General features: G+C 43.4%; 1 protein-coding gene across 4 annotated transcripts in view; it reads right to left on the bottom strand.

The window, feature by feature from the left end:
• The window catches only part of GPRC5C (G protein-coupled receptor class C group 5 member C), a 40,190-nt gene extending 17,466 nt beyond the window's left edge, over nucleotides 1–22,724 (bottom strand). For 2 of the 4 annotated variants that reach the window (XM_044674111.1, XM_044674112.1), the window contains exon 1: nucleotides 22,308–22,724. In XM_044674111.1, the coding sequence (XP_044530046.1) occupies nucleotides 22,308–22,434 (127 nt within the window). In that variant the 5' untranslated portion in view covers nucleotides 22,435–22,724. Of the gene's footprint in view, nucleotides 1–4,111; nucleotides 4,191–4,869; nucleotides 5,109–22,307 lie in introns of those variants that run through there. The other 2 variants (XM_044674113.1, XM_044674114.1) reach the window with 2 other exon arrangements.
• Nucleotides 22,725–23,637: the final 913 nt, after the last annotated feature.

A 23,637-nucleotide genomic window follows, 5' to 3' on the forward strand; every position in this document is an offset into this window, starting at 1 on the left:
GGTTCAAATCTAACTTCAGACACTTCCCAGCTGTGTGACCCTGGGCAAGTCACTTGACCCCCATTGCCTAGCCCTGACCGCCCTTCTGCCTTGGAGCTGATAGACAGTATTGACTCCAAGACGGAAGGTAAGGGTTTAAAAAAGAACCTTGGCTTAATTTAATGTATTAGTTTACGTGTGGAAAAATAACAGCAAAGTTTAGAAAATGCTATGTGATGAGTTATAGTCTTTATTACATAGTTTAAAAAAATAAACTTCATTATTCCAAAACAAAAAAAGGTAAAGTTTAAAAAAAAAAACAAAAAAAAACAAAAATCAAAATGTTCTCCTCACTATTCACCGGGTACAACCTTCGGATCTCCTGGCTCCAAGTCTTTGCAGAGCTGATTACATACTTAGCTTTCTTACTTTCCCATCTCATAACTCCAAGCTTCCTCCAAAGTATAATTTCAATGACACTTCCTACCTAAGACCTTTCCTGGTCTCTGGCACAAGTTAATTGGGTCTCTCTGAAATAACTTGATATAGCTATTCTTTCCACAATATGTTAAAGTAAAGGATTTTACCAAGGGGTGGCTAGGTTGCCCAGTGGTTAGAGATCTAGGCTTGGAGATGGAAATCCTGGGTTCAAATGTGATCTCAGACTTTTCCTAGGTGTGACCCTGGGCAAATGACTTAAGCCCAACTGGTTAGCCCTTCTCTTCAACTTTGGAACCTATACTTAATAAAAATTCCTAGAGAGAGGATAAGGATTAAAAAAAAATTAAAAACAAAGAGAATTTAGGGGAGAACACATAGATCACAGGATGAAAGATGAGGATGAGCTGTGATCTATACTCATGAAGGGAGAACCCATACAGAGAGAATAACCTATCCATTCAGGTAAATTTCTTGGGAGCAGATAGGTGGCTCAGTGGATTGAGATGCAAAACTAGAGATGAGAGGTCCTGGGTTCAAATTTGACCTCAGACACTTCCTAGCTGAGTATGACCCTGGGTATGTCACTTAACTCCTATTGCCTAGCCCTTACCGCTTTTCTGCCTTGGAACCAATACACAGTATTGATTTGAAGAGGGAAGGGAAGGGTTTTTAAAACAAAGTAAAGGTAAATTTCTTGCAGGGTTTCTTCATAGTCATCCCTAACAGGGGCTTTTGTGAGCCATAGGGAATGGGACACCAGGATGGAGCTGGGGAAGGTGAAGCAGGAGTTGGAGAATGCTTCTCCTTCAGAGAACCTCTGAGCACCTTTACTGGTCCTCTCCCACTCCAAGTTGTTTTTTTGCATAGAGCCAGTACTTGGTGGATATCAAGTCAGGCCATCCTTTTGTCCACACTGAAGATGACCTATATAACAAGACAATCCTTTCTGTCCCCTTAGCCTCGGTCACCTCCCAGGAAAATACCTGATTAGAACCTTCTTTGAATTCTGCATAAGAACCCACAGGAAAGATAAGAAGCCTCAGTCCACAGTCATCCATTTTCTTACAGGCTGTTATCAAGCAATTCTCCCGGTCCTTGACCTTTGCTCCCATCTGGAGCTCCAGCAGCCTTCCCAATGGAATGTCTTCCTAACTGTTGTCTTCATCACTATGGAAGTGTCCAGGAAAGTATGAAGGATGAGGCCTTTAAGAGAAATGGCTCACCCCATCAAGCGCTAGTACTCAGCCCTAATAAACCAGGGAGGGGTAAGAGGGCCAGAGGGAGTCGCCCATTTCCACAAGGTGAAAGAATGAAAGTTTTCTGAGTTGCTGTGCTCTAACTAAATATGTCTAGAAAGGGGACAACCTGAAGCTCATCCGTAAGGATCTGGTAGCTCTACAGTGAGTAGTTCAGTTTGTGGTATTGAAACTAGGAATTCAAATTCAGTTATGGCCATTTCTCCCTTCAACAAGAGGTGCTGGAGAAGACAAAACAGGTTGTACTGTGCAATCCAAGGTGAAGTATAGGGATACGCATTCTCTTTTCATTGCTAATATGATCTGTTTCTTGTGTTTTGTAAGGGACTCCCCAGACCTAGGCCTGGTGCTGGGATTCTTAACCTGGGATCCACGAGACAGGCTTCAGGGATTGGATAGGAAAAAATTACATCTTTATAGGCTTCATTGGACTGCTAAAAGGGACCAAGAGATAAGAACTCCAAGCCTGGAGCTTTTGCTTTGGGGCTCAGAGTAGGATACTGAGACTGATTAATCCAAACCTCAAGAGAAGAGAATTGAAGAAATCTTTTCTACCCCTCTGACATCCTCTCTTATTATGATGCAGAAGTTATATAGATGTAGCTTTCCTTTCTGTGGCTTCTAATTGACCAAAGGGCTTTCAATCACTTTTTAAATCAAGCTGATCTCAGATCAAGCCACCCAGCTCCCCAACATAAGTCCTGGTCAGTCCAGTCCAATCTAGTTCCCTTCCTCCTCTCATCTTAAGGGAGGTAAATGGAACCAGGGAGGGAATTGAGGGAGGAGGGGAGAATAGAGGAGATGGAGTCATCTCAAGACTCAAACCAGACCAGACTAGCTTTGTTGAGACTTTTTTTAGTGCAAGAGCTGCAAAGGTTCTTTATTCCATCTTATCCCCAATCTTTGGGATTTGTAGTACCTACTCAGGTCACTACATGCCTCATCATTGCCTTAAACTCAGAAAACCCATAGGGAAAAGGATGATTTCAAAGAACACTAGCCATTACAAAAACCCAGGAGGGTCAGCATAATATACAGTCAAAAAGAATGCTGGACCGGAACTCAGGAGTCTTAAGTTTGGATTCTGCACCTTGAAACTCACTAGTTGTGTGACTATGAGGAAGTCACTTAATTTCTCTGTGACTACTCCCCCTTCAAATGGGATGTTTATTATTACTCACCTTATCCCAATATCTGTAAAGTTTAAATTCTAGACACCACCCAGAGATAGCCTCCACACCTTAGCCTTTTCTCCAGCTTTCCTCCAACACAATAGGGCAACAGGAGGAAAGCAAAGGATAGATAGGTCTAGAAAGTCTGAGTCTGAAGCATCCTTTCTCTCCTTCCTCTCCATCCTGGATCTCTTTCTATCCATTCCTTCCCCTCCTCACTCTACCACTTAAGTAGCCAATCAGATCTATTGATATATCGACAGCTTTACCATTTCCTCCTACTCTAATCCCATTTGTGCCAACCTCTTCCTATCCCTAGGGTAGCTTTTAGCCCAGTAGTCAGATTTCTCATTCTGGAGGGCTCCAGAGTTGTTTCCACACTTCCTTCCACCCCCATAAAAAGAAAGAAGCAAAATTAAACAAGGGACAGTCAAGTCAACAAGGAACACGAAACAGGTTTCAAAGGTGGGCATCTAAATAGTCTCAGAAGTTCCCAAACTTCCGAGACCCGCATGCCTTTTGCACTGGGCCATAGTCACAACTCCTGATACTGCGACTGTTTTGAAGGGGAAGATGCCACATCTTGTGCCAGTAGTTTCCTAGAGAAAGTTTAAAGAATTTTGTTTTGTTTTTCTGTGACTCTTCCATACAAGAGCTGGGGTCGGGGAGAAGCTTCGGGTGGTTTGCGGCTGGTAAGGGAATTTGGAAAGCAAAGACACCAAGGGTGGGGGGGCGGAGTGAGAGAGGATGGCCAGAGGACAAAAAACCAAATGGCTTAGAGAGGTGGGGGGAAGCTTGCTACCGTCTTCCCTCCTAAGTGTTTCTCTCTAGCTTCTGGGGTCTATCTCTACAGTTCCCAAACTGAAGAAACCGGGGCTACTGCATGCAGTGTGGCAGCCAGATTTCTCAGGCAGTCTTTTAGGCACGGGAATCGGCCCTCTCCGGTAGCGGGCGGCCCAGAGAAATCCTACCCACAAGAGTCAATATTGACTGAGAGGCTCCCTAGAAGCAGCAGCCAGGGGAGCCGCTGAGAGTACCTTCTACCCCCGAACTACCGTAGGAATACCCCTCTCCCTGAATGCTCCCTCCCTGGCCCCTCCAATGGACAGCGAGCGCTCCAGGAAACTGCCCCAGGGAAATCACCTAAACCCCGGGAGAAAGAAGTGCCAGTGCATTCTCACCCTGCGACCCTCGACTCCGAGCTCCCCGCTCTCTCGCCCCACTGCTCTCCAATGAAGCCAACGGAAAGGAAGCCATACTTACCTGGGACGCCTTTCCCTCCTGGACCGCAGCAGGGAGATCGGGGCCAGCAGCGGCCCCGGGCTAGGCGCAAGTGGAAGGATTGGAGAGAGGGAGGAGAAGGAGGAGGGACTCTCAGCGGGGTGTGGGCGCAGGTCCCAGCGCCGGATCCCCGGGCACACTGGCGCTGGGAATTAGGGAGGAGGGTGCAGAGCTGGGACGCGGGAGGGTCAGGGGTTGCCGGTCTCAACCCGAGGCCCAGACTGGAGAGAGGGGTTGGCTTATCTGCTTCCCTCCCGCTCTCTGTCCCAGCCCCACTCTCGTCTTTCTTTCTCTTCCTAGAGGGTGGGCCGGCTTCTGCATCAGCGTGACATCACCTCCATTCGGGGCCCTTATCGAGCTCTCCTCCGCGCTCCCAGGTATGTGCAATCAGTTTACGCCTTCACCAAACCTTGCCCGAGGGCCGCCGCCCCCTGGACTCATTTCCACCCCTTCCAGAGGCTAGCTTTGGGGCAAATGGGGGGGGGGGGGGAGGGATCGAGTTTCTGGAAAAGCTAGTTTGTGGGTTGTTACTGTTCACAACCCTCCTTTCTCCCCGCCCCCTCCCCCACCAACACGTGGGCAAACACTCTATACTTTCTACCTGGCACACGTGTCTGTGTAGTAGAAGCCCACCCAACCTAGCCGAGGTCCCTTATCATCCTTCAGTCATTATTTCCCTGTTGCGCTCCCCTTTTGTATTCCCTTTAAAGACAGTCTTTGTCACTTGTATACACACTTACGTATACACACTTCCACACCCGCTTTCTTGGGGCAGCTGCACATAAAGGCTTTCTTTGTCGCTTCGGCGGGTCTCTCCCGTCCCACACGCGCCCAAACACACCCCCCTCGTCTGCCTCCCTCCCTTCTCTGACACCCCTTTCCAAGAGAACGCTAGACTTAGCTACGGTGGCCGCTCCAAACTCGGTGTGTTGCATGCGTAGTGATCGTAGGGTTCCAACCCTCCCCCCAAACACACTCACACATACACAATGGACTGCCCTCCAAACTTCCCTTAGGTTACTCCTCCCGAAATAGATCGGAGAGTTCCCCCATTTCCCCGGAAAAGTGGACCCGATATCCTTCCCATTCCCCAAACCTTTCCCCCGCGCTCGTTCTCCTCTGGGCCGACCTGCCCTAAGGTGTCTGTTTTTGCTAGAGGATCATTTAAAAGGGCCGACCGCACGTTTCAAGGACTTTCCTTGACTCCTTTTATCTCTCCTTCCCTCTCGAGCTGGAATCCTTTTTAGTCCTGGTCCTCCCCGGCACTTCCAGAGGATGATGGGGGGTGGGGGGAGGTTTGGAGGACGTTTACAAACCCTTTTCACACTCCAGGAACCAAAGAAAACCAAAGGAAGGGGAAACGAAATCGTGAACCTGCCTCCAATTCCACCCTCTCGGACATGTAAACAAGGGGAGATTTTTCCGGCTGCCTTCCCCACAGGAGCTTTGGGGCCCGGCTGGGGAAAGGTGTAGGACGCGCAGTCAGTGACGGAGCAAGGAGACCTTGTTAATAAGGCATAGAAGACCCAGAGGAGCCCAATCGCTGCTGAGAAGAGAGATGGTGTTGGGACCTAGAGGGGCCCATGGGGAACTGGGAAGGGGAGAGGTAGGTCTCTGGGGCGCCAGCTCTCCAGACTCCTGGTTGCCCCGGGAATCGCCAGCAAAGCGCACTCGGAGCCAACGGGCCGGTGGGGCGTGTTTGCTCAACTCTGACCGCAGGCATGGGGGGAGGGGAGAAAGCAGCTGGTCGAGGCCGGGGGTGGGGGGAATGGGCGGGAACTAGGCTGGAGGGAGGAGGAGGGGACCGGGAAGGAAAGGGGTAAGGGGATAGTGTGGCAGCTTGTTTGTTTGCTTGCCCCTATCTATGACAACCAGGAGTCAAAACTCAAATGAATCACCCCGGGTTGCTGGAGCGATAAACCTCAGCCTGGCCTCTTCCCTGCACACCATGTAAGAGCTGCTTTGCTGTCTCCTGGAGAGAGGAAATGTTTGCTTACCGGCCAGAGCCCGGCTATGAGGGGCCCAACCTCCCCAAACCCTGCTTTTCCCCAAAATGAAATCCGAAGGCAAAGAGGGTAGATGAAGTTTTTTGGGGTAGAGTTGGAGGAAAGACTGAATCGTTTTGAAGTTCTTGGGAATCTCCAGGGAAATACGTTTCTTTTGCAAAGTATGCCTCAGCTTCTCTAATTCCCACATCTGCCCCAAACTTGGGGTCCTCTATAGAGGCATGCACGTATGCAAACATTTCTACTCTCTCTAGGGCTTATGCCTACTTGTCCTTGTATGTATGCAAAAGCCAGCCAAACCTCCATACAAAGGAACGAACAGGTAGCTGCTTTAAAAATAAACCTCGCAGTCAAAACAACCCTGAGATTTGACAGCACATCTAGTAAATTGGCCAAGATATCAAAAAGACGGAAATAGTGTTGTAAGGGTAGTGGGAAGATAGCACAGTAGTGCATGGTTGGGGGAGCTGTGAATCAACCTTTTTAGGAAGGCAATTTGAAAATATTCAAATAAAATTAGTAAAATGACTGTACTCTGCCTCAGAGTCTACTCCTAATCCATACCTCTGGGAGGTTATTGATAAGAAGAAAGTCCCAATATGTACCATAATTCTTTTACAGCATTTCTTTTTTTTTGTGGTAGCAAAGAACTAGAAACAAAGTAAATGTCTATGACTTGGGAGAATGGCTAAACAAATTGCCCTACTGGAATGTAGAGGAATATTATGGTGTTTCAAAGAAACAAAGAATATGAATGCTGAGAAGCATGGAGGGCATTTAAAAGCCCTTTGTATTGAAGCAATATGAAGTAAATAGAGCCAAAAAACCAAACTGTATGCATTGTGACTACAACAATGTAAATGGAAAAAAAAATCACAAAACAATTGGAAATGAATGTTGCAAAATTACTAAGAATAAACATGACTAAGGGGATATGAGAAGACACACCTTCCCTCCCACCCCCTACTTTGCAAAGGTGGAACATTGCATATATTTTTAGACCTTTCAATGTATTGATTGTTTTTTGCTCATTTTTTTCCTCTACTTTTTCTTTTTCAAACAGTCTAATTATATGGGATAATTCTTTGAAAAGGGAAGGGGAAGGGATATTGGGAGAAATTTAGGTGATGTTAAAACAAAAAATATCAATAAAATTTATTTTTAAAATAGAGGGGGGAAAATAAATTGAGCACTGGTCATAGGATTTACAGCCAGAAGGGACTTTGAAGATAATTTAGTTCAAGCTCTCATTTTATAGATGAGGAAATTGAAGCCAGAAAGGGGAAGTCAGTTGCAGTATTAAAACAGTAAAGGACACTGGGACTTGGGCCTAGATTTTCTGACTCTGAAATCCCTTTCCATCACAATGCCCTCTGTATTTATTCATTAACTAGGATGAATAATGTTGGAATGACCCTGCCAGCTTATGTTTTTGGCCACTGACAAAGGGAGTCTTTCAATAATATATGTGAAAAAACAATTTAAAGAAGTTATATGACCATCAGTGTAAGAGATGAGAAAAATAGGGAAGTAGGTAGAAGATAGGACAAATATAAATAAATGTTTTCAGGATACCCAGAAATGAGTTATTGAATTAGCTGGCCTATCTCCATTTCTTTCTCCCCTATCTCTCTCTCTCTCTCTCTCTCTCTCTCTCTCTCTCTCTCTCTCTCTCTCTCCCCTACTTTTCTGTCTTAGTAACAACTTTTAAGACAGAAAGGCAAGGATTAGGCAAACAAGTGATTTGCCCAGGGTATCTCCATTTGTTTTTAAACTATTTTAGATGAGTACCACCTTTTTTTCCTTTTGGATAGACCTGGTCCCCGACTCAAGATAGAAGAAGGATTTGCTCAACACTTTGCCCCTCCTTACCTTTAAGTTATAGAACCCTTCTCATCCTTGAGAATCTAATTCAGATGAGTCCTTTCCTTATCTCTTCCTCTTGAGGTTACTATGGTTAACTATTATTTAGTTATTTTTCTTGAGTAAGCAGAGGTAGTTTAGAGTAGTATATAGAGAGCTGGTATTGGAGCTTGGAAGACCCATTTGAAGTCCTGCCTCTAACACATACTGCCTTTGTAAGTCATTCTCAATTCTCTAGGGCAGCAACTCTCTGAGGCTATAAATTGCAGAGAAGGAGCCAACTAGCACTCTGGAGTTCCCTAGGCCAATGTAATGACAGGTATAACTCCTTTCTTACTTGAGTATTGGGCCATATACCCACATTAGAATCTGAGAACCTTGAGAGAAAATGCTTGGGTTTTTCCTTTTTGTCTTTATGTCCCTGGTACCTAGTACAGTACCTGACACACAGTGGGTGCTTAATAAATAATAATTAAACTGTTGAATTCAAGATATGGACCACTGAGGTTCTGGAATTAAGGAGAAAGATAAGAAGTAGAGTATAAGCTTCTTGAAAACAGACTTTATGCCCAATGTCTCTAATGCCCGGGGCCTTGCACGTAGTAGCCTTAATGTTCATTGAACTGAACCATTAATTCTCTCTTCCCTGCCCATCCCTTAGCAGATTCTTGTGAACAGAACTATTGAAAAGTGGGGCCCATACTGATGATAACTGCTTCCTGTCCTTTCTCTTCCCTAATTCATTTCATCATATCACTTCTGAAACAGGATTCTCTTCAGGACAACCATAATCCCTCAATCAAGTAACATTGAGGTCTCAGAGTTGCCACCTGTTACAATTAAAATATTTGAGAGATTGGTTTGGGGGTAAGAATATCAGTTTATTGATTAGGCTAGCATTTAACTAGATTAATATCAGTGATGCTTTCAATAATCAAAGAGCAGGAAGTCCCTTCATGCTGACCTATAAATACAGTTTGGAAACTCATTATTCACTTCCTCCCTTGGACATCCCAAGATATCTCTGATTGGTCAATAGTTAGTCAGGTCATCCATAGATGATTAGGGGGAGGGGTGCAGTCATATCAGAGCCTTTTCTATTAGGTTTTATGGTTTTATGGAATAGAAACATTCTTTGAAGTTGCTTAGAAGGAAATATAAAAGTCTACAGACTGAGAGGATGCCCTAATCCAGGACTCTTATATAGGAATAATATAGTATATAAAAATAAATTTTTGGTGGGGAGGGGTACCCAAGTGCCTCAGTGGATCGAAAGCCAAGTCTAGAAACAGGAGGTCCTGGATTCAAATTTGATCTCAAACACTTCCTAGCTAGATGACCTTGGGCAATCACTTAAATCCTATTGCCTAGCATTAACCATACTTCTGACTTATTATAATTAGTACACAGTATTGATTCTAAGATAGAAGTTATGGGTATTATAAAAAAAAAAACAAAAAAAACAACCCGTAAGACATATGAAACTAGCCACAATGGGTAAGACTTGTTTTATTTAGTCCAGTATAGTATCTGCCATGGAGTGATGGGAAATTTCATAAGGACATTTTAATATTCCTGATTGTTGCCTTATAAATTAGGGATCTATTCCCCAGATACCGCCTTCTCCCTAACTAGCCTATGATGAGTTGCTCATCAAATAAGCTTGCCTCATTGATTCTTGAATCTTTACCACCTTATAGGGTTACATAGTTTTGCTATTCATCTTCCAAAGAATGGATCTTTTTTTTCTTCTGAATCCTTCCATTGTGTCTAGTATTGAGCTGAGCAAGCAGTGACCCTCCAAATCTTACTGAGGAAACTCCAGAGTCCCAGATAGGAGGTGATTTATCCAAGGTTACATAGCCATTAAGAGGCAAAGTCAAGATTCTGCCTTCAGAATTCTGAACAGAAACTCCCAGATCTGGCAGTCATGTGCCTTGGTAATTCACTGTTACCTTGGGCAAGTCTTTCTCTTTTCCTTAGACCTTGATTCTTCTGTAAAATGTGCAGTGGCTAGAGCACTAGGCCTGGAGCCAGGAAGACCTGGGTTCAAATGTGCCTTTACATGCTTACTAGCTATCTTACCCTGGCTTAGTTACTGTTTGCTTTAGTTTCCTCAGTTGTCAACGATGATAATAATAGCACTTATCTTCAAAGGTTGATTTGAGGATCAAATAAGATATTTGGAGGTTTTTTTTTTAAGTGCTTACAGACAGCTAGGTGGCTCAGTAGATACAGTGCCAGACCTGAAGTTGGGAGGACCTGGGTTCAGATCTGGCCTCAGATACTTTCTAGCCATGTGACCCTGGGCAAGTCAGTTAACTCCAGTTGCCCAGCCATTACCAGCTCTTCTGCCTTAGAACCAGTATTTAGTATCAATTCTAAGACAGAGGGTAAGGGTTATTTAAAAAATGCTTAGCACAGTGTCTGTACGTAATAGGTGCTAAATACTTATTCTTTCCAACTATCTAGGAGTCTATGTGGGGCAGCCAGATGGCACAGTGGATAGAGTACCAGGGCCTGGAGACCAGAAAGTCTCATCTTCATGATTTCCAATTTAGCCTTTGTTAGCCTGAGCAAGTCATTTAACCCTGTTTGCCTTGATTTCCTCATCTGTAAAATGAGCTAGAGAAGGAAATGGCAAACCCCTTCAGTATCTTTGCCAAGCCCTTCCCCCCAAACCCAAATAGGATCATGGGGATCATGAAGAGTCAGACGCAACTGAAATGACTGAACAACAACAGAATTCTATGACTAGAATTTAGAAATCCAGTCTCCCTATTGCTGGCCATTAGGTGCCTTAGAGGTTATATACCCCTTAAAAAAGGTAGTATTAATATTTATTTGGGAGGCTAGGTTACAGTCTCAGTTGTGTCACTGACTGCTTGCATAGGTTCAGAGATTTCTAGCCAGAAGGGACCGTATGATCTTCCTTAAGCCAGTTCCTCTGTCAAGAGAAGAAACTCCTCTGGTGGGGTTCAAGCCCTCCTTTGACTACAGCCATAGCCCAGATTTTGACACTGTGGAGCTGAATCAACTAAGCCTCTGGTTCCCAGATATCTTTCTGCTTAGCTTGGATCTTTGTGCCAAGCAGGAGCTAAGAGCTGGTCTAGTAAACAGATTTTGCATTTGACCTCTCCTGGCTCCCAGTCACCTGCCTTATCACCATTAACCTGTTACTGTCGAGGCTAGTGTCCTAAATAAATAAATGGCCTTGTCTTCAGGCATCATATAAGGGTCAGCAAGACTCCTTAGGAGGAACTAGGCACCTGGCCAGCAATGGGCACCTACCTCCTGGGTGTTTACGAGAGTTCAGCTACTCGGGTGGGCCTTGGCTCCTTAAGAACCAGGAAGCCAGGGGCCAGGGGCGGTTCCAGTTAAACATACATTCAGTGCAACCAGCCGCCCATGGCTGAAGCCTTTGGAAATGTACGCCAGAGGAGGGTGCTGGGCAGAGCCTGCAAGGAATGTCACCTGATGAGCAGAGCTGAAACCTTTGGCAGAATCTGTACACTTCCTCTCCTCCTCTCTCCCTCCTCCCCTCTACCCACAGCTACAACACACTAACTTATCCCAGCCACTGGTAATCCACAGGCAAGAAACTAAACCATTGAGAATAGAGAGAACTGGACTTTCCACCGGATGGCCGAGCCTAAGGCATAAGTTTGGGTGACAACCACCACCAAGTTGACTAGGCAGTTCTGTAGAATGCCAGAACACTGAGAAAAGCATTGAAGAGAGCATGTTATTGCTGCCTTTTCCCTCTAGAATTTTTTATGAATTAGCTACTATGTGCAGAGTACTAACTAGGGCACTATGGCAGGTGATAGGAGTTGAGATAAAGATGGGACTTGGGGGGAACTGGCACAGTCCCTGCCCTCCAGAAGCTTATAATATCTTATAGACAATAAGATGATAAGATGTACACAAATAAGTAAGATACAAGTTAGAATGTCACCATAGCCTATATGGACATAACTCCTGTCCTTGCTTCAGAAAAACTACAGGACACAACTAGCCACCTTTTCCTTAACCTTGCCTTAAGACTGAGCTTCAACACCCAATGGCATAGTAACACTACTTCAGGGGCCAAGGTTGAAAGACTTTGAACTTTTCAATCTCCTGCTTTCATCAGTACTATACCCTGCCATTCATTCTCTGCCTATACTTGTTCCCCAATTTTGTTGTTGCTAAGTCCTTTTAGTAGTGTCTGGCTCTTCTTGACCCCATTTGGGATTTTCTTGTTATAGATACTAGAGTGATTTGCCATTTCCTTTCCCATCTTCTTTTAAAGTTGAGGAAACTGAGGCAAAGAGGGTTAAGTGATTTGTCTAGGGACATACAGTAAGTGTCTGAGAACAGATTTGAATTCCAGTCTCTTTCTGACTCCAGGCATGGCTCTCTCTCTGTCTCTCTCTCTCTTTCTCTCTCTGTCTCTCTGTCTTTCTGTCTCTCTCTCTTTGTCTCTGTCTATCTGTCTGTGTGTCTGTCTCTCTCCCCCAGACTTTATTCACAAAAGGGAATCCCTGGAGTACTTTATTGGGCCAAGTGAAGTGTTGAAAGGGAAGCCTCCAGCTCTGTTACTTGCCAGCGATGAGTGGGTTTCTGAGGACCACTATGATCAAATTCCCCTGCAGGAACATCTTAGAAATGTAACAATCTCTATTCACTGACTTCATCTTCTTCTTGCCTTTTTTTGCTCTTGGGGACCTCTGTTTCCATCTCCTTTGTGTCCTCCAAGACCATATTTCAGTCAAAGGCCTTAATTCAACCCCAGTAGTTTCCACTGTTATTTCACTCTATCCACTAATTGTCCCTATGTTCCCCAAACGTGAGTATATTCCTTTCATTCCCCATCCCAGTGATACTGAATGAAAGATATCGAAGAACACCCCATTCCCATAACTCCTACACAAAGGTGCCGAGCTTTCAAGAGCATAGGTTAGTATAACCAAAGCAGGGCTAATGACCCAGCGAAAGACTGCGGGGTTACAGGGGTTGTTGGTCACAGTGAGGACAAGAAATAGTTTTAAGAATAAGGCATAGTATGAGAAAGAATGTTATCCACATCCAGAGGAAGAACTGTGGAAGTAGAAATGCAGAAGAAAAACATGATCAATCACATGGTTTGATGGGGATGTGATTAGGGTATTGGGGTTAAATGATCACTCTATTGCAAAAATGAATAATATGTAAATAGGTTTTGAACAATGATACATATATAACCCAGTGGAATTGCTTGTCAGCTCTGGGAGTGGGAAAAATCATGAATCATGTAACCATGGAAAAACATTCGAAATAAATAAATAAATATTATATATATATATATGTATATACATATATATATAAGAATAAGGCTTAGGGGATAGCTAGATGGCTCAGTGGATAAGGAACCAGGCCTGGAGTTGGGAAGTCCTGGGTTCAAATCTGAATTCAGACACCTCCTAGCTATGTGACTCTGGACAAGTCACTTAACCCCCATTGCTTAGCTCTTACCATTCTTCTGCCTTGGAGTTAATATTAGTATCAATTCTAAAACAGAAGGTAAGGGTTTGGAGAAAAAAAAAAGAATAAGGCATAGGAAGAGATGGAGCACACAGCTTAGAATCAGGAAGACTCATTTTCATGAGTTCAAATCCAGCCTCAGATATTTATTAGCTGCAAGACCCTGGACAAGTCATTGAAACCTGTTTGCTTGAGTTTCTTTATCTGTTAGATGAACTGCAAAAGGAAATGGCAACCCACTGCAGTATCTCTACCAAGAAAACCCAAAAATGCAGTCATGAAGAATCTGACATGGCTGGATAACAAAAAAATTTCAGAGGTTTTGAAACACAAAAATATAATGCTTCAGGTAATGGCAAGATCAGAGGTGTGACCATCCCTTTATGTGGCTGAGGTGGTAAAGGGAAGTAATGTTCCTTCATTTCCATCCTCTTGAATCCTACTCACTTAATATCCCATTCCAGGTCTCCAAGGCTTTTACCTGGGCTCTCTGGATATATAATTAGCAAAGTACTTTTCTGGGATCTCTTTGTTTCTTCTATTTTCTGGTGCTCACTGAGACCTGGTACTCCCCTCCCCAACCATGACATTGTATCCCAGCCATCCTTTCCAAATAGTGGCTCAATCTTACATTAGTCTTAGTAGGAAAGTCAAATTCCTTCTTGTTCCCCATTGTCACTTCTAGCTGCTCCTCCTGCCACCACTTATCATATCCTCCTCTGAAGCTGACTTTCTCCAAATTTATTACACAATCCAGATCATCCTTATATTATTTTTTACTGATCTCCAGGACTTTCCCTTTCCTTTCTCAATGAGTTTGCCTCAGGCTCCCTCTCCATCTTAACTCCTTCAACATACATATTAATGATTCTTCAAAAACACAAAATTCTTAGTTTTTAAAAATATTTAATTATTGTTTATTTTTTTATTTATAAGTATTTTTCCATGGTTACATGATTAATGTTCTTTCCCTCCCCTTTTCCCTTCACTCCTCCTGGAGCCAACACACAATTCCACTTGGTTATACATGTATTATCATGTAATACCCTATTTCCATATTATTCATTTTTGTAATAGAGTAATCTTTTAAAAACCAAAACCCCAAATTCTATACCCATAAAAATTCTCAGTCTTTTTAGCCTACTCAATTCTCATTACTTACTATTCCCATTACCATTCTATTCAAGCTACATGCAAGGATGATTATCCCCTTGATCTTGCCATCATTCACAAGTGCTCCACTTTCTTCTTTAAGGACTCTTTATCCAATCATATTTTATCATTCTATCTCTCCTTATACTTACTCTTAAATCTTTTTTTTTTTTTTTGCCCTCAATGTGATCTCCAAAGATCACCTTCCTAGCTTCTATTCTGGCTATACTATCCTATACCTTTCAATCTTATGTACTCTTTTGAAAAAAATGGGAAAGGACCTATTTATACAAAAATATTTATAGCTGCACTTTTTGTGGTGGCAAAGAATTGGAAGTTAAAGAGATGTCCACCAATTGGGGAATGGCTGAACAAATTGTGGTTTATGATGATGACAGAATACTATTATGCTATAAAGAATGACGAACAGGATGATTTCAGAAAGAACTAGAAAGACCTACATGAACTGATGTGGAGTGAAATAAGCAGAACCAGGAGAATATTATACACAGTTACTGCAATATTGTGGAATGAACCAGTGGAAATGTGCATCAGCGGGGAGGGCGAGGGGTGAAGGGGAAAGTAGGAGCATGAATCATGTAACCATGTTAACTTTTCTAAAAAATGAATATTAATAAATGTTAAAAAATATTGTGGAATGATCAAATGTGATAGGCTTTGCTACTAACAGCAATACAATTATCTAGGGCAGTGATGGTGAACCTGTGGTATAAGTGCCAAAAATGCCATGCCAAGCACTCTCTGTGGGCATGCATGCTGCCCTCCTTCTACTCCCCATCCCCCCAGCTCCGAATTCATAATTAGAAAGGCAGAGAGAGGACCTCAGGAGGAAGTGCTCCCTTCCCCCTCTCCATTGTGCCCGTGGATATTTTTTCACATCACCTTCCCCTCTGCCTTGCAGCCCAATGGGAGTGCACAGGGGGTAAAGTGGGGAGCTGACAGGTGGCAAAGATGGAGGGGAGTGGAGCCCTTGGGACACTCCCCTCCTCCTCTCTATATTCTCTGAGGACATTCCTAATTTCATCCACCCCTCTGCCCAGCAGCCCAGTAGGAGTACTTTCTTCTTCCCCTGTGTGGGGTAAAATGGGGGTTGCCCAGTACTAGGTCTCTGGGAGAGGTGGGCATGACACTCCATCTGGGGGGTGGGGTGGGGACTTGCACTCCACTCCTGGCATTCCATCTCTAAAAGGTTCACCATCACTGATCTAGGACAATACTGAGGACTTGTGAAAAAGAATGCTGTCCACCTCTAGAGAAAAAACCATTGAAGTAGAAATGTAGATGAAAGCATATGATTTTTCACTTGTTTATTTGGATGTGTGTTTTGGGATTTTGGTTTTATAATATTACTTTCTTGCAGAAATGAATAATATGGAAATATGAAAAAATGAAATAAAATGATAGTGATTAGAAAAAGAAATCTTGTTACTCTAGACTATTTGTCACTTACACTTTGCCAAATTCCAACCCTAGATTACTTCTATCCTACACCTCCTTTGTTCCCATTCACATGCTGCTGGATAGAATTAGAATTCATAAAGCTATGCTCACTGGATTCTTTACAAATTTGTATTATCTAATTTCAACTGGACCCTCATTGATGAAAGGCAATCTTGTTATTTCCTCTAATTATTTCTCTATCCTGCAAACCACATAGGCTCTTCCAAATATTTTCTTCAACCCTCAAGCTTCCCACTTCCTCCACCCATTTAGCAGAAGACCTTACCTCATACTTTACTGAAAAAAATGGAGGCCTATCACCTTAAACTTCTGCTTCTTTACTTCTCATCTCATATCCCTCCTACCTCCTCCTTTAGCCCTGACTCGCATGAAGAGATTTCCTTTTTTCCTTTCCAAAATAACTCCTCTACATGTTGATCCCATTTTCTTCTGTCTTCTCCAACAGGTTCCCCTACTATAATCTCTCTACTTGTTATCTTCAGTCTCTCTATGGTCCCTTCCTTCCATTCTATACCTAATATATGTCCTTATCTCAGCTTTTTTTTTTTTTTTAAATTTAAACCCTTACCTTCCTTCTTAGAAGCAATAGTAAGTATTGGTTCCAAGTTGGAAGAGTGGTAAGGGTTAGGAAATGGGAGTAAAGTAACTCTCCCAAGGTCACATAGCTAAGAAATGTCTGAGATGAGATCCTGAACCCAGGACCTCCTCCCCAACTCCAACTCTAGACTCAGCCATTTTTAAAACAACAAAGAATAACCCTTCTTTGATCCCACTATCGCCTTTATCAGTGATGGTGAATCTTTTAGAGAGGGAGTTCCAGACCCCCTTGCCCCCCAGACCAAGTGCCTCACCCCCCCCACTTTATCCCAGATAGGGGAAGGGGAAATCACAAATCACTCCCATTAAGTTGCTGTGCAAATATTAAAAAATGTCCTCAGGCATGTGTGGACAGGGGGAAGGGAGCAGCTCCACCCAAGTTCCTCTGCTTCTCTAGTAACAAACACTGAGTAGAGTGGAGGGCGGCATGCATGCCCACAGAGAACTTGCTGTGTGCCATCTTTGGCACCCATGCCATAGGTTCGCCATCACTGCCCTATATAATTCTATATCTCTCTTCTCCTTCTCAGATAAACTCTGAAAAAAAACCCCACTTATTTTTGTTACTTCTACTTCCTTTCCTCATATTCCCTTTAAATACCCCCAAATCTGGCTTCTGATCTCATCCTTCAGCTAAAACTGTACACTCCAAAGTTACTAATGGTTTCAGTTGCTGAATCTAATGTTTTTTTCAATCCTCATCCAGTTAGACCTCTCAGCATTTGCAGTCTCAGGATTTGCCACTGTTGACCATCTTGTCCTCTTAAACTTTCACTCCTTTCTGAATTTTAATGATAATTCTTTCTCTTATTTCTCCTACCAGTCTGATCATTCCTTCTCATCAGCCAAGTCATACTCACTAACTGTGGGTGCCTCCAAGGCTCTATCCTGGCTTCTCTCTACTTTCCCTCTAGATGTCTCACATGATGAACTCATTGGCTCTCAAGAGTTGAATTATCATCATGCAGATGATCCTCAGATCTGCATATCCAACTAGTCTCCTGAACTCCAGGATCCCGTCACTGGCTGCCTATTAGACATTTCCAACTGGTTTTCCCATAGGCATCTCAAACTCAACATGTCCAAAACAGAACTATTCTCTTTCCTCCTAAACCTAACTCTCTTTTGCATTTCCCTGAACAGTGCAATGCATAGAGTGATGGACCTGAAGTCAGGAAGACTCATCTTGAGTTCAAATATAGTCTCAGACACCTACTATGTGGGTGGGGGAAGTCCCTTAACCTTGTTTGCCTCAGTTCCTCATATGTAAAAATGAGCTGGAGAAGGAAATGGCAAAGCACTCTAGTATCTTTGCCAAGAAAACCCTAAATGAGGTTATGAAGAGTCAGACAGGACTGTAAAACAACTGAATAACAACAGTATTATTGTCTAGTACAACACAATCTGTCATTTCTATCTCCACAATCTAATATACACCCTGTTCTCATTCAGATCTTTCTCACTTCTTGTCTGGCCTAATGCAATAAAGCTCATAACTGACCTTCCTCCCACCAGTCTCTTCTGACTCTAATCCATCTTCTATCCAGACACCAAAGTGATTTTCCTACAGTGAAAGTTTTCCTAGGTCATTCATCTACTCAATAAACTCCAATGCCTCCTTATTCCAGGATCAAATATAAACTCCTCTGTTTGGCATTTAAAGCCTGCTGCAATCTGGCTTAAGCCTACTTTTTAAGGCTTACTGTACAATATGTTCTAGCCAATACTGGCTTACTTGCTTCTCTTCACACATGGCATTCTACCTCTCCTCAGAGGCAGCTAAGTGGGCACAGTAGGTAGAGCCTGGCTCTGTCTAGAGTTGGGAAGACATGAGTTCAAATTTGACCTCAGACTAAGCTAACTTACTAGATGGATGACCATGAGCAAAGTCACCTATCCCCGCTATTTGCCTCATTTTTCTCATCTGTAAAATATAGATAACAATAGCACAAAGCTGCCAGGATTTCTGTGAGAAAAGAATGAGATAATAGGTGTAAAGCACTACCTAGTCGCTAGCTATTATTATTGTTTTGGGCTATTATTCTGTGCCTTTTCTTGGCTGTCTTCAGGAGCTCCGGGAGAGCTCTCTGACTTCCTTCAAGTCTCACTTCTGGGTACCTATGTGACTCTGGAGATGGGAAGTCCTGGGTTCAAATTTGACCTCAGGCACTTCCTAGATGGGTGACCCTGGACGAATCACTTAATCCCCATTCCAAGACAGATGATGTGGGCTTAAAAAAAAAAAAAAAGACAGTTTTATTGTGTCGTTCCTTAGGAAATCCTTCCGAGTCCATGCAGCTGCCAGCACTTTCCCTTCTAAGGTTATGTCGTATCTGCTCTGAATGCATCTTCTGTAGCTACACATGTTCCCGTTGTCTCTCCCAAGCGGGGAGAGGTAGGAAATAGGACTCTCAGTTATCCCATTGGCTTAGGAGACTGCCAGTGAAGAGCTTCCTCTGCCATTTGCTGATAGGAACCTGAGGTGGATAATCTACCCAAGAGTCTGTCTCTGAGCTGGAAGATCCTTATGGATCGCATCTGGTTTAATCCCCTCATTTTACAAATGAGGAAGTTCAGGCTCTTAGCAGTTAAGGAACGTTTCTTCAGGGTCTCACATGATGCATATCAGGTTCCCAGCCTCCAAAACCAGAGCTCTTTCCACTTAGTACACGTCCTCCCCCACATATTTGATTCAAAAAACATTTACTAAGTACCTACTGTGTGCCCAGTGAAAGGCACAGTAGGGTGGGGAAACAAAAAGTTGGCCTTAAAAGTCAAGAAGATCTGCTTCCAGCAGTGGCTATGGGACCCTGGGGACCTGGTATGCATCATGTGAGACCCTGAAGAAAAGTTCCTTAACTGCTATGAGCCTGAACTTCCTCATTTGTAAAAAGAGGGGATTGAACCAGATGCGATCCATAAGGATCTTCCAGCTCAGAGACAGATGAATGAGATTATATAGCAGGTGTGTAAATGGGTGTGTTTGAGGGGGAGATATGGGGAGTGGGGTTCAGGGAATAATCAAAAGCTTTTCAGGAGTTAATAGCTAGCTAGGCTACCAAGAAGTGGAAGAAATAGGGCATAAACCAGATGTAGGACTGGTTGGAATCAGATCTTGGAGAACTTCTGAGGTCAGGCTGACGAGTTTTTTACTTACTTCACAATGGGAAGTGCTTAATTTGAACCCAGGTCCTCTATCCACTGTGCCGCCTAACTACCTCTTTACAAAGCACTTTCTTTTTCAAAAATCTTTACTCTCTCTCTTAGTTACGACTTTAAGGCAAAAAGACAAGGACTGGGCAAATGGGATAAAATAACTCGTCCAGAGTCACCCAGTGAAGAAGTATCTGAAGTCAGATTTGAACCCAGGTCCTCCCGACTCCAGGTCTGGCAGGCTATCCACTGTGCTTCCTAGCTCCCCCTTTACAAAGCACTTTCCTCACAAATAACCTGTGAAGAAAATAGAACAAAAATGTTCTTGATAATAACTACATTTTATATAGCACTTTGAGAGTTTCTTAGTATTCAGCAAATATTATCTCATTTTATCCTCATAACAGCCCTTTGAGGTAGACACTATTATTATCACCATGAGCTAATTGACTTGGCCAAGGTCACACAACTAACCAGTGTCAGAACCTGGATTTGAGACTATGCTGAATCCATATTCATTCTCCTCAGGAGTAAATTACCTTATATATATATCTCCTGGGTACTCAATAATGAAAGGTGTTGTTTGATAAAACATGTAACTAGGGGAAAATATTCAAAATTAAAATAAAAAAAAGAAAGAAAGGTTTTGTTTGATTAGGGAGTAGCTGATAAAGAATGCCAGGCTTTTGTAAGGAGGAGAGGGAAGCTGAGGGCTATATAGTAGAACCAGCATGTGATTTGGAATCAGAGGACCTGAGTTCAAATCCCAGCTCTACTGTTTATTATCTGTGTGACCTTGGGAAAGTCAAGCCCTTAGGGAAACATCATCTTTCTGGGCCTCAGTTTCCTCATGTGCAAAATGAGGGAGTTAGACTATACAGAATCCCTTCGGGGCTCTAAATCCTGTGATTCTATAATCCTAGGTATGCCCCGTTTAGGTTATTCTAGACAAGAAAGCAGAACTACCTGGATTGGATGTTACTGACTTGAGCTGTTAAAAGGTGTTTGGGGAGGAGGGGAGGCAATGTGAGTGTGGGATGGAGCTAAACCAGACCTACAACAAAGCTTCACCCATAGGCAGACAAGCTTGAGCAATTAGGCGTAGGTGTAGGTCCCTGGCTGTCTTTTGCCTCTGCCCCCAGATCCTTAGGTACAGAAGATAAAAGACCCAGTTAGTCCACCGATAATAATTAGCTCATATTCCCAAAGCATTTTGGGGGGTGTATATGTACACACACATACACAGATGTATGTGGGGGGCCATGAGGTGGCTCGAAGTGCTGGGTCTAGAGTCAGGTACACTCATCTTCCTTAGTTCAAATCTAGTCTCAGACTCTTCCTTGGGGCAAATCACTTAACTCTTTTGGCCCAGTTAGTCCTTGCCTTTCTGTCTTAAGGCGGTCACTAACACAGAAGGTAAAGGTTTAACAAAAAAAGAGAAAGTGCTTTGTAAAGAGGCATCTGGATAGCACAGTGGATAGAGGGCCAGGCTTGGAGTCTGGAGGTCAGATCTGGCTTAGAAGTCTCCAGAAGGGAATGAATGAGCCAGAGAAGGAAATGGCAAACCACTCCAGTATCTGTGCCAAGAAAACCCCAACTGGGGTCATGAAGAGTCCGACAAGACTGAAAAATAACCGAACAGCACCAGGTGTGTTTTATTGTTACTCCTTTTTTATAGATGGTCCTGAAGTGTTGGGTAAGACTAAAAAATAACTGAACAGTAACAAGCATGTTTTATTGTTATTCCTTTTTTATAGATGGTTCTGAAGAGTTGGACAAGACCGAAAAATGACCGAGTAGCAACAGGTATGTGTTATTGTTATCCCCTTTTTTATCGATGGGGAGACTGAGTCCCAAAGAGTCATGACCTTGACTAATCCAGTGTTACATGGGTAGCAGCATTGCCCAATAAAGCCCAGATTTTCATGTTCCTAGGCTGGTGTTCTTTCATTACACAAACTTGTATACAAAGAGAAAAATACCACTGTCTGGCTCACAGGAAGGAGCAATGTGACTGCTCCGTCCACTTATTTCTTTAGCCCGATGGAGGCTCTGAAAGAGAATTCAGCCTCATGGTGGGACTATGCCAAGGCAAGACTGTATTGCTGAAGCTGTGACAGGGTTGTGTCTTCCTCTTCTTCCTTCTCCCCATCACCATTTAACAACCCTTAAGCGTGTAACATCCAGTCCTTCAGAGGCCATGCCTACCCTAGATATAGTCTATCTGCCCTCCCCTGACTTTAGACATTTGACCACGTCATTCTGCTCAGAGCCAGCTGTCTGCATGATTTGGGGCAGTGGACCTCACACTGGTACAAGTTGGAGAAAAAATGGATGCCCCCCACCCTTGCCTGGACTAGGATTTGAACCCACAATAGGGTCAGTCAAGGGAAGATCCAAACCGTGGGGTTGACACTCACCTGAGAGGGTCTGAAGGGTGACCAGTTCCAATTGCTCCAGGAGCTTCTTGGCTCCGTTAGAAAGGCCTGATCCATCCTCTTCCCTCCTTGCCTCAGCGGCAGTATCAGGTGAAAGCTGCTGGAACATGGCTATTTTGGGAACATGATGGAACTCCAGGAAGTCTGGCACCAGCTGAAATTTCAAACCTTTTCCCCCACCCCTACATGATATAGCAGAGTTCAAGTTATTCTGCAAAGCCAAAAATTATGGATGGCAAGTTTGAAGGGCTTAAAAGTAGCTATGATTGTCTCTGAGAAGCTACCTGATAGAGTAGATAGAGAGTTGGCCTTGCAGCTAAGAAGACTTGTGTTCAGGGGGCAGCTGGGTGGCTCAGTGGATTGAGAGTCAGATCCAGAGATGGGAGGTCCTGGGTTCAAATCTGGCCTCAGATACCTCCTACCTGTGTGACCCTGGGCAAGTCACTTAACTCCCATTGCCTAGCCCTTACCACTCTTCTGCCTTGGAACCAGTACACAGTATTGATTCTAAGGCGGAAGGCAAGGGTTCTAAAAAAAAAAAAAAAGAAGACGATGTGTTCAAGTCCTACCTCGGTCACATATTGGCCATGTCAGGTTGGGCAACTTACTTAACTTGCCAGTTAACTCTAGGACAGAGATGTCAAATATGATGGTCCACAGTCCATCTGCTAGCTGTCTTTCAAGTGTCTGTCAACTCAGCTTTTAATTATTTACCTTCCTTTCTATCTTTTTTTGCTGTCCAATTATTTTTCAGTTGTGTCCTGCTCTTTGTGACCCCATTTGGGGTTTTCTTGTCCAAGATACTGGAATGATTTTCCATATTCTTCTCTAGCTCATTTTATAGATAAGAAAACAAAACCAAAAAAAAAAAAAAAAAAAAAAACCAGGGTTAAGTGACTTGCTCAGGGTCACATAACTAGCAAGTATATGAGGCCAGATTTGAACTCAGAAGATGAGTCTTCCTGACTGCAGACCTGGCACTCTGTCCACCTAGCTGCCCTCTATCATCTGTCCATCTATTGGTCTGTTATCAATTTTTCTACCTATCATTTATCCATTGAAGTATATCTATCTGTCTCTTCAGCAACTAACAGTGTTCTGTCCAGAACAGGCACTTTCAGTGGTTAGTGCATATATGTAATGAGTTCAGGAACCTGGCAACATACATTTCTATCTTCCAACATTCAGTCTCTTCCACAAAGAATTTAACTTCTCTGTCCCTCCTCTTCCTCATCTATAAAATGTAAAGATTGCACTAAAGTCCTTTCCAAGTGTAAGTCTGTGACTGTGGGCCTTTGATATAATATTGTTG

This window comes from Gracilinanus agilis, chromosome 4 (assembly GCF_016433145.1).
Source record: "Gracilinanus agilis isolate LMUSP501 chromosome 4, AgileGrace, whole genome shotgun sequence".
NCBI lineage: Eukaryota > Metazoa > Chordata > Mammalia > Didelphimorphia > Didelphidae > Gracilinanus > Gracilinanus agilis.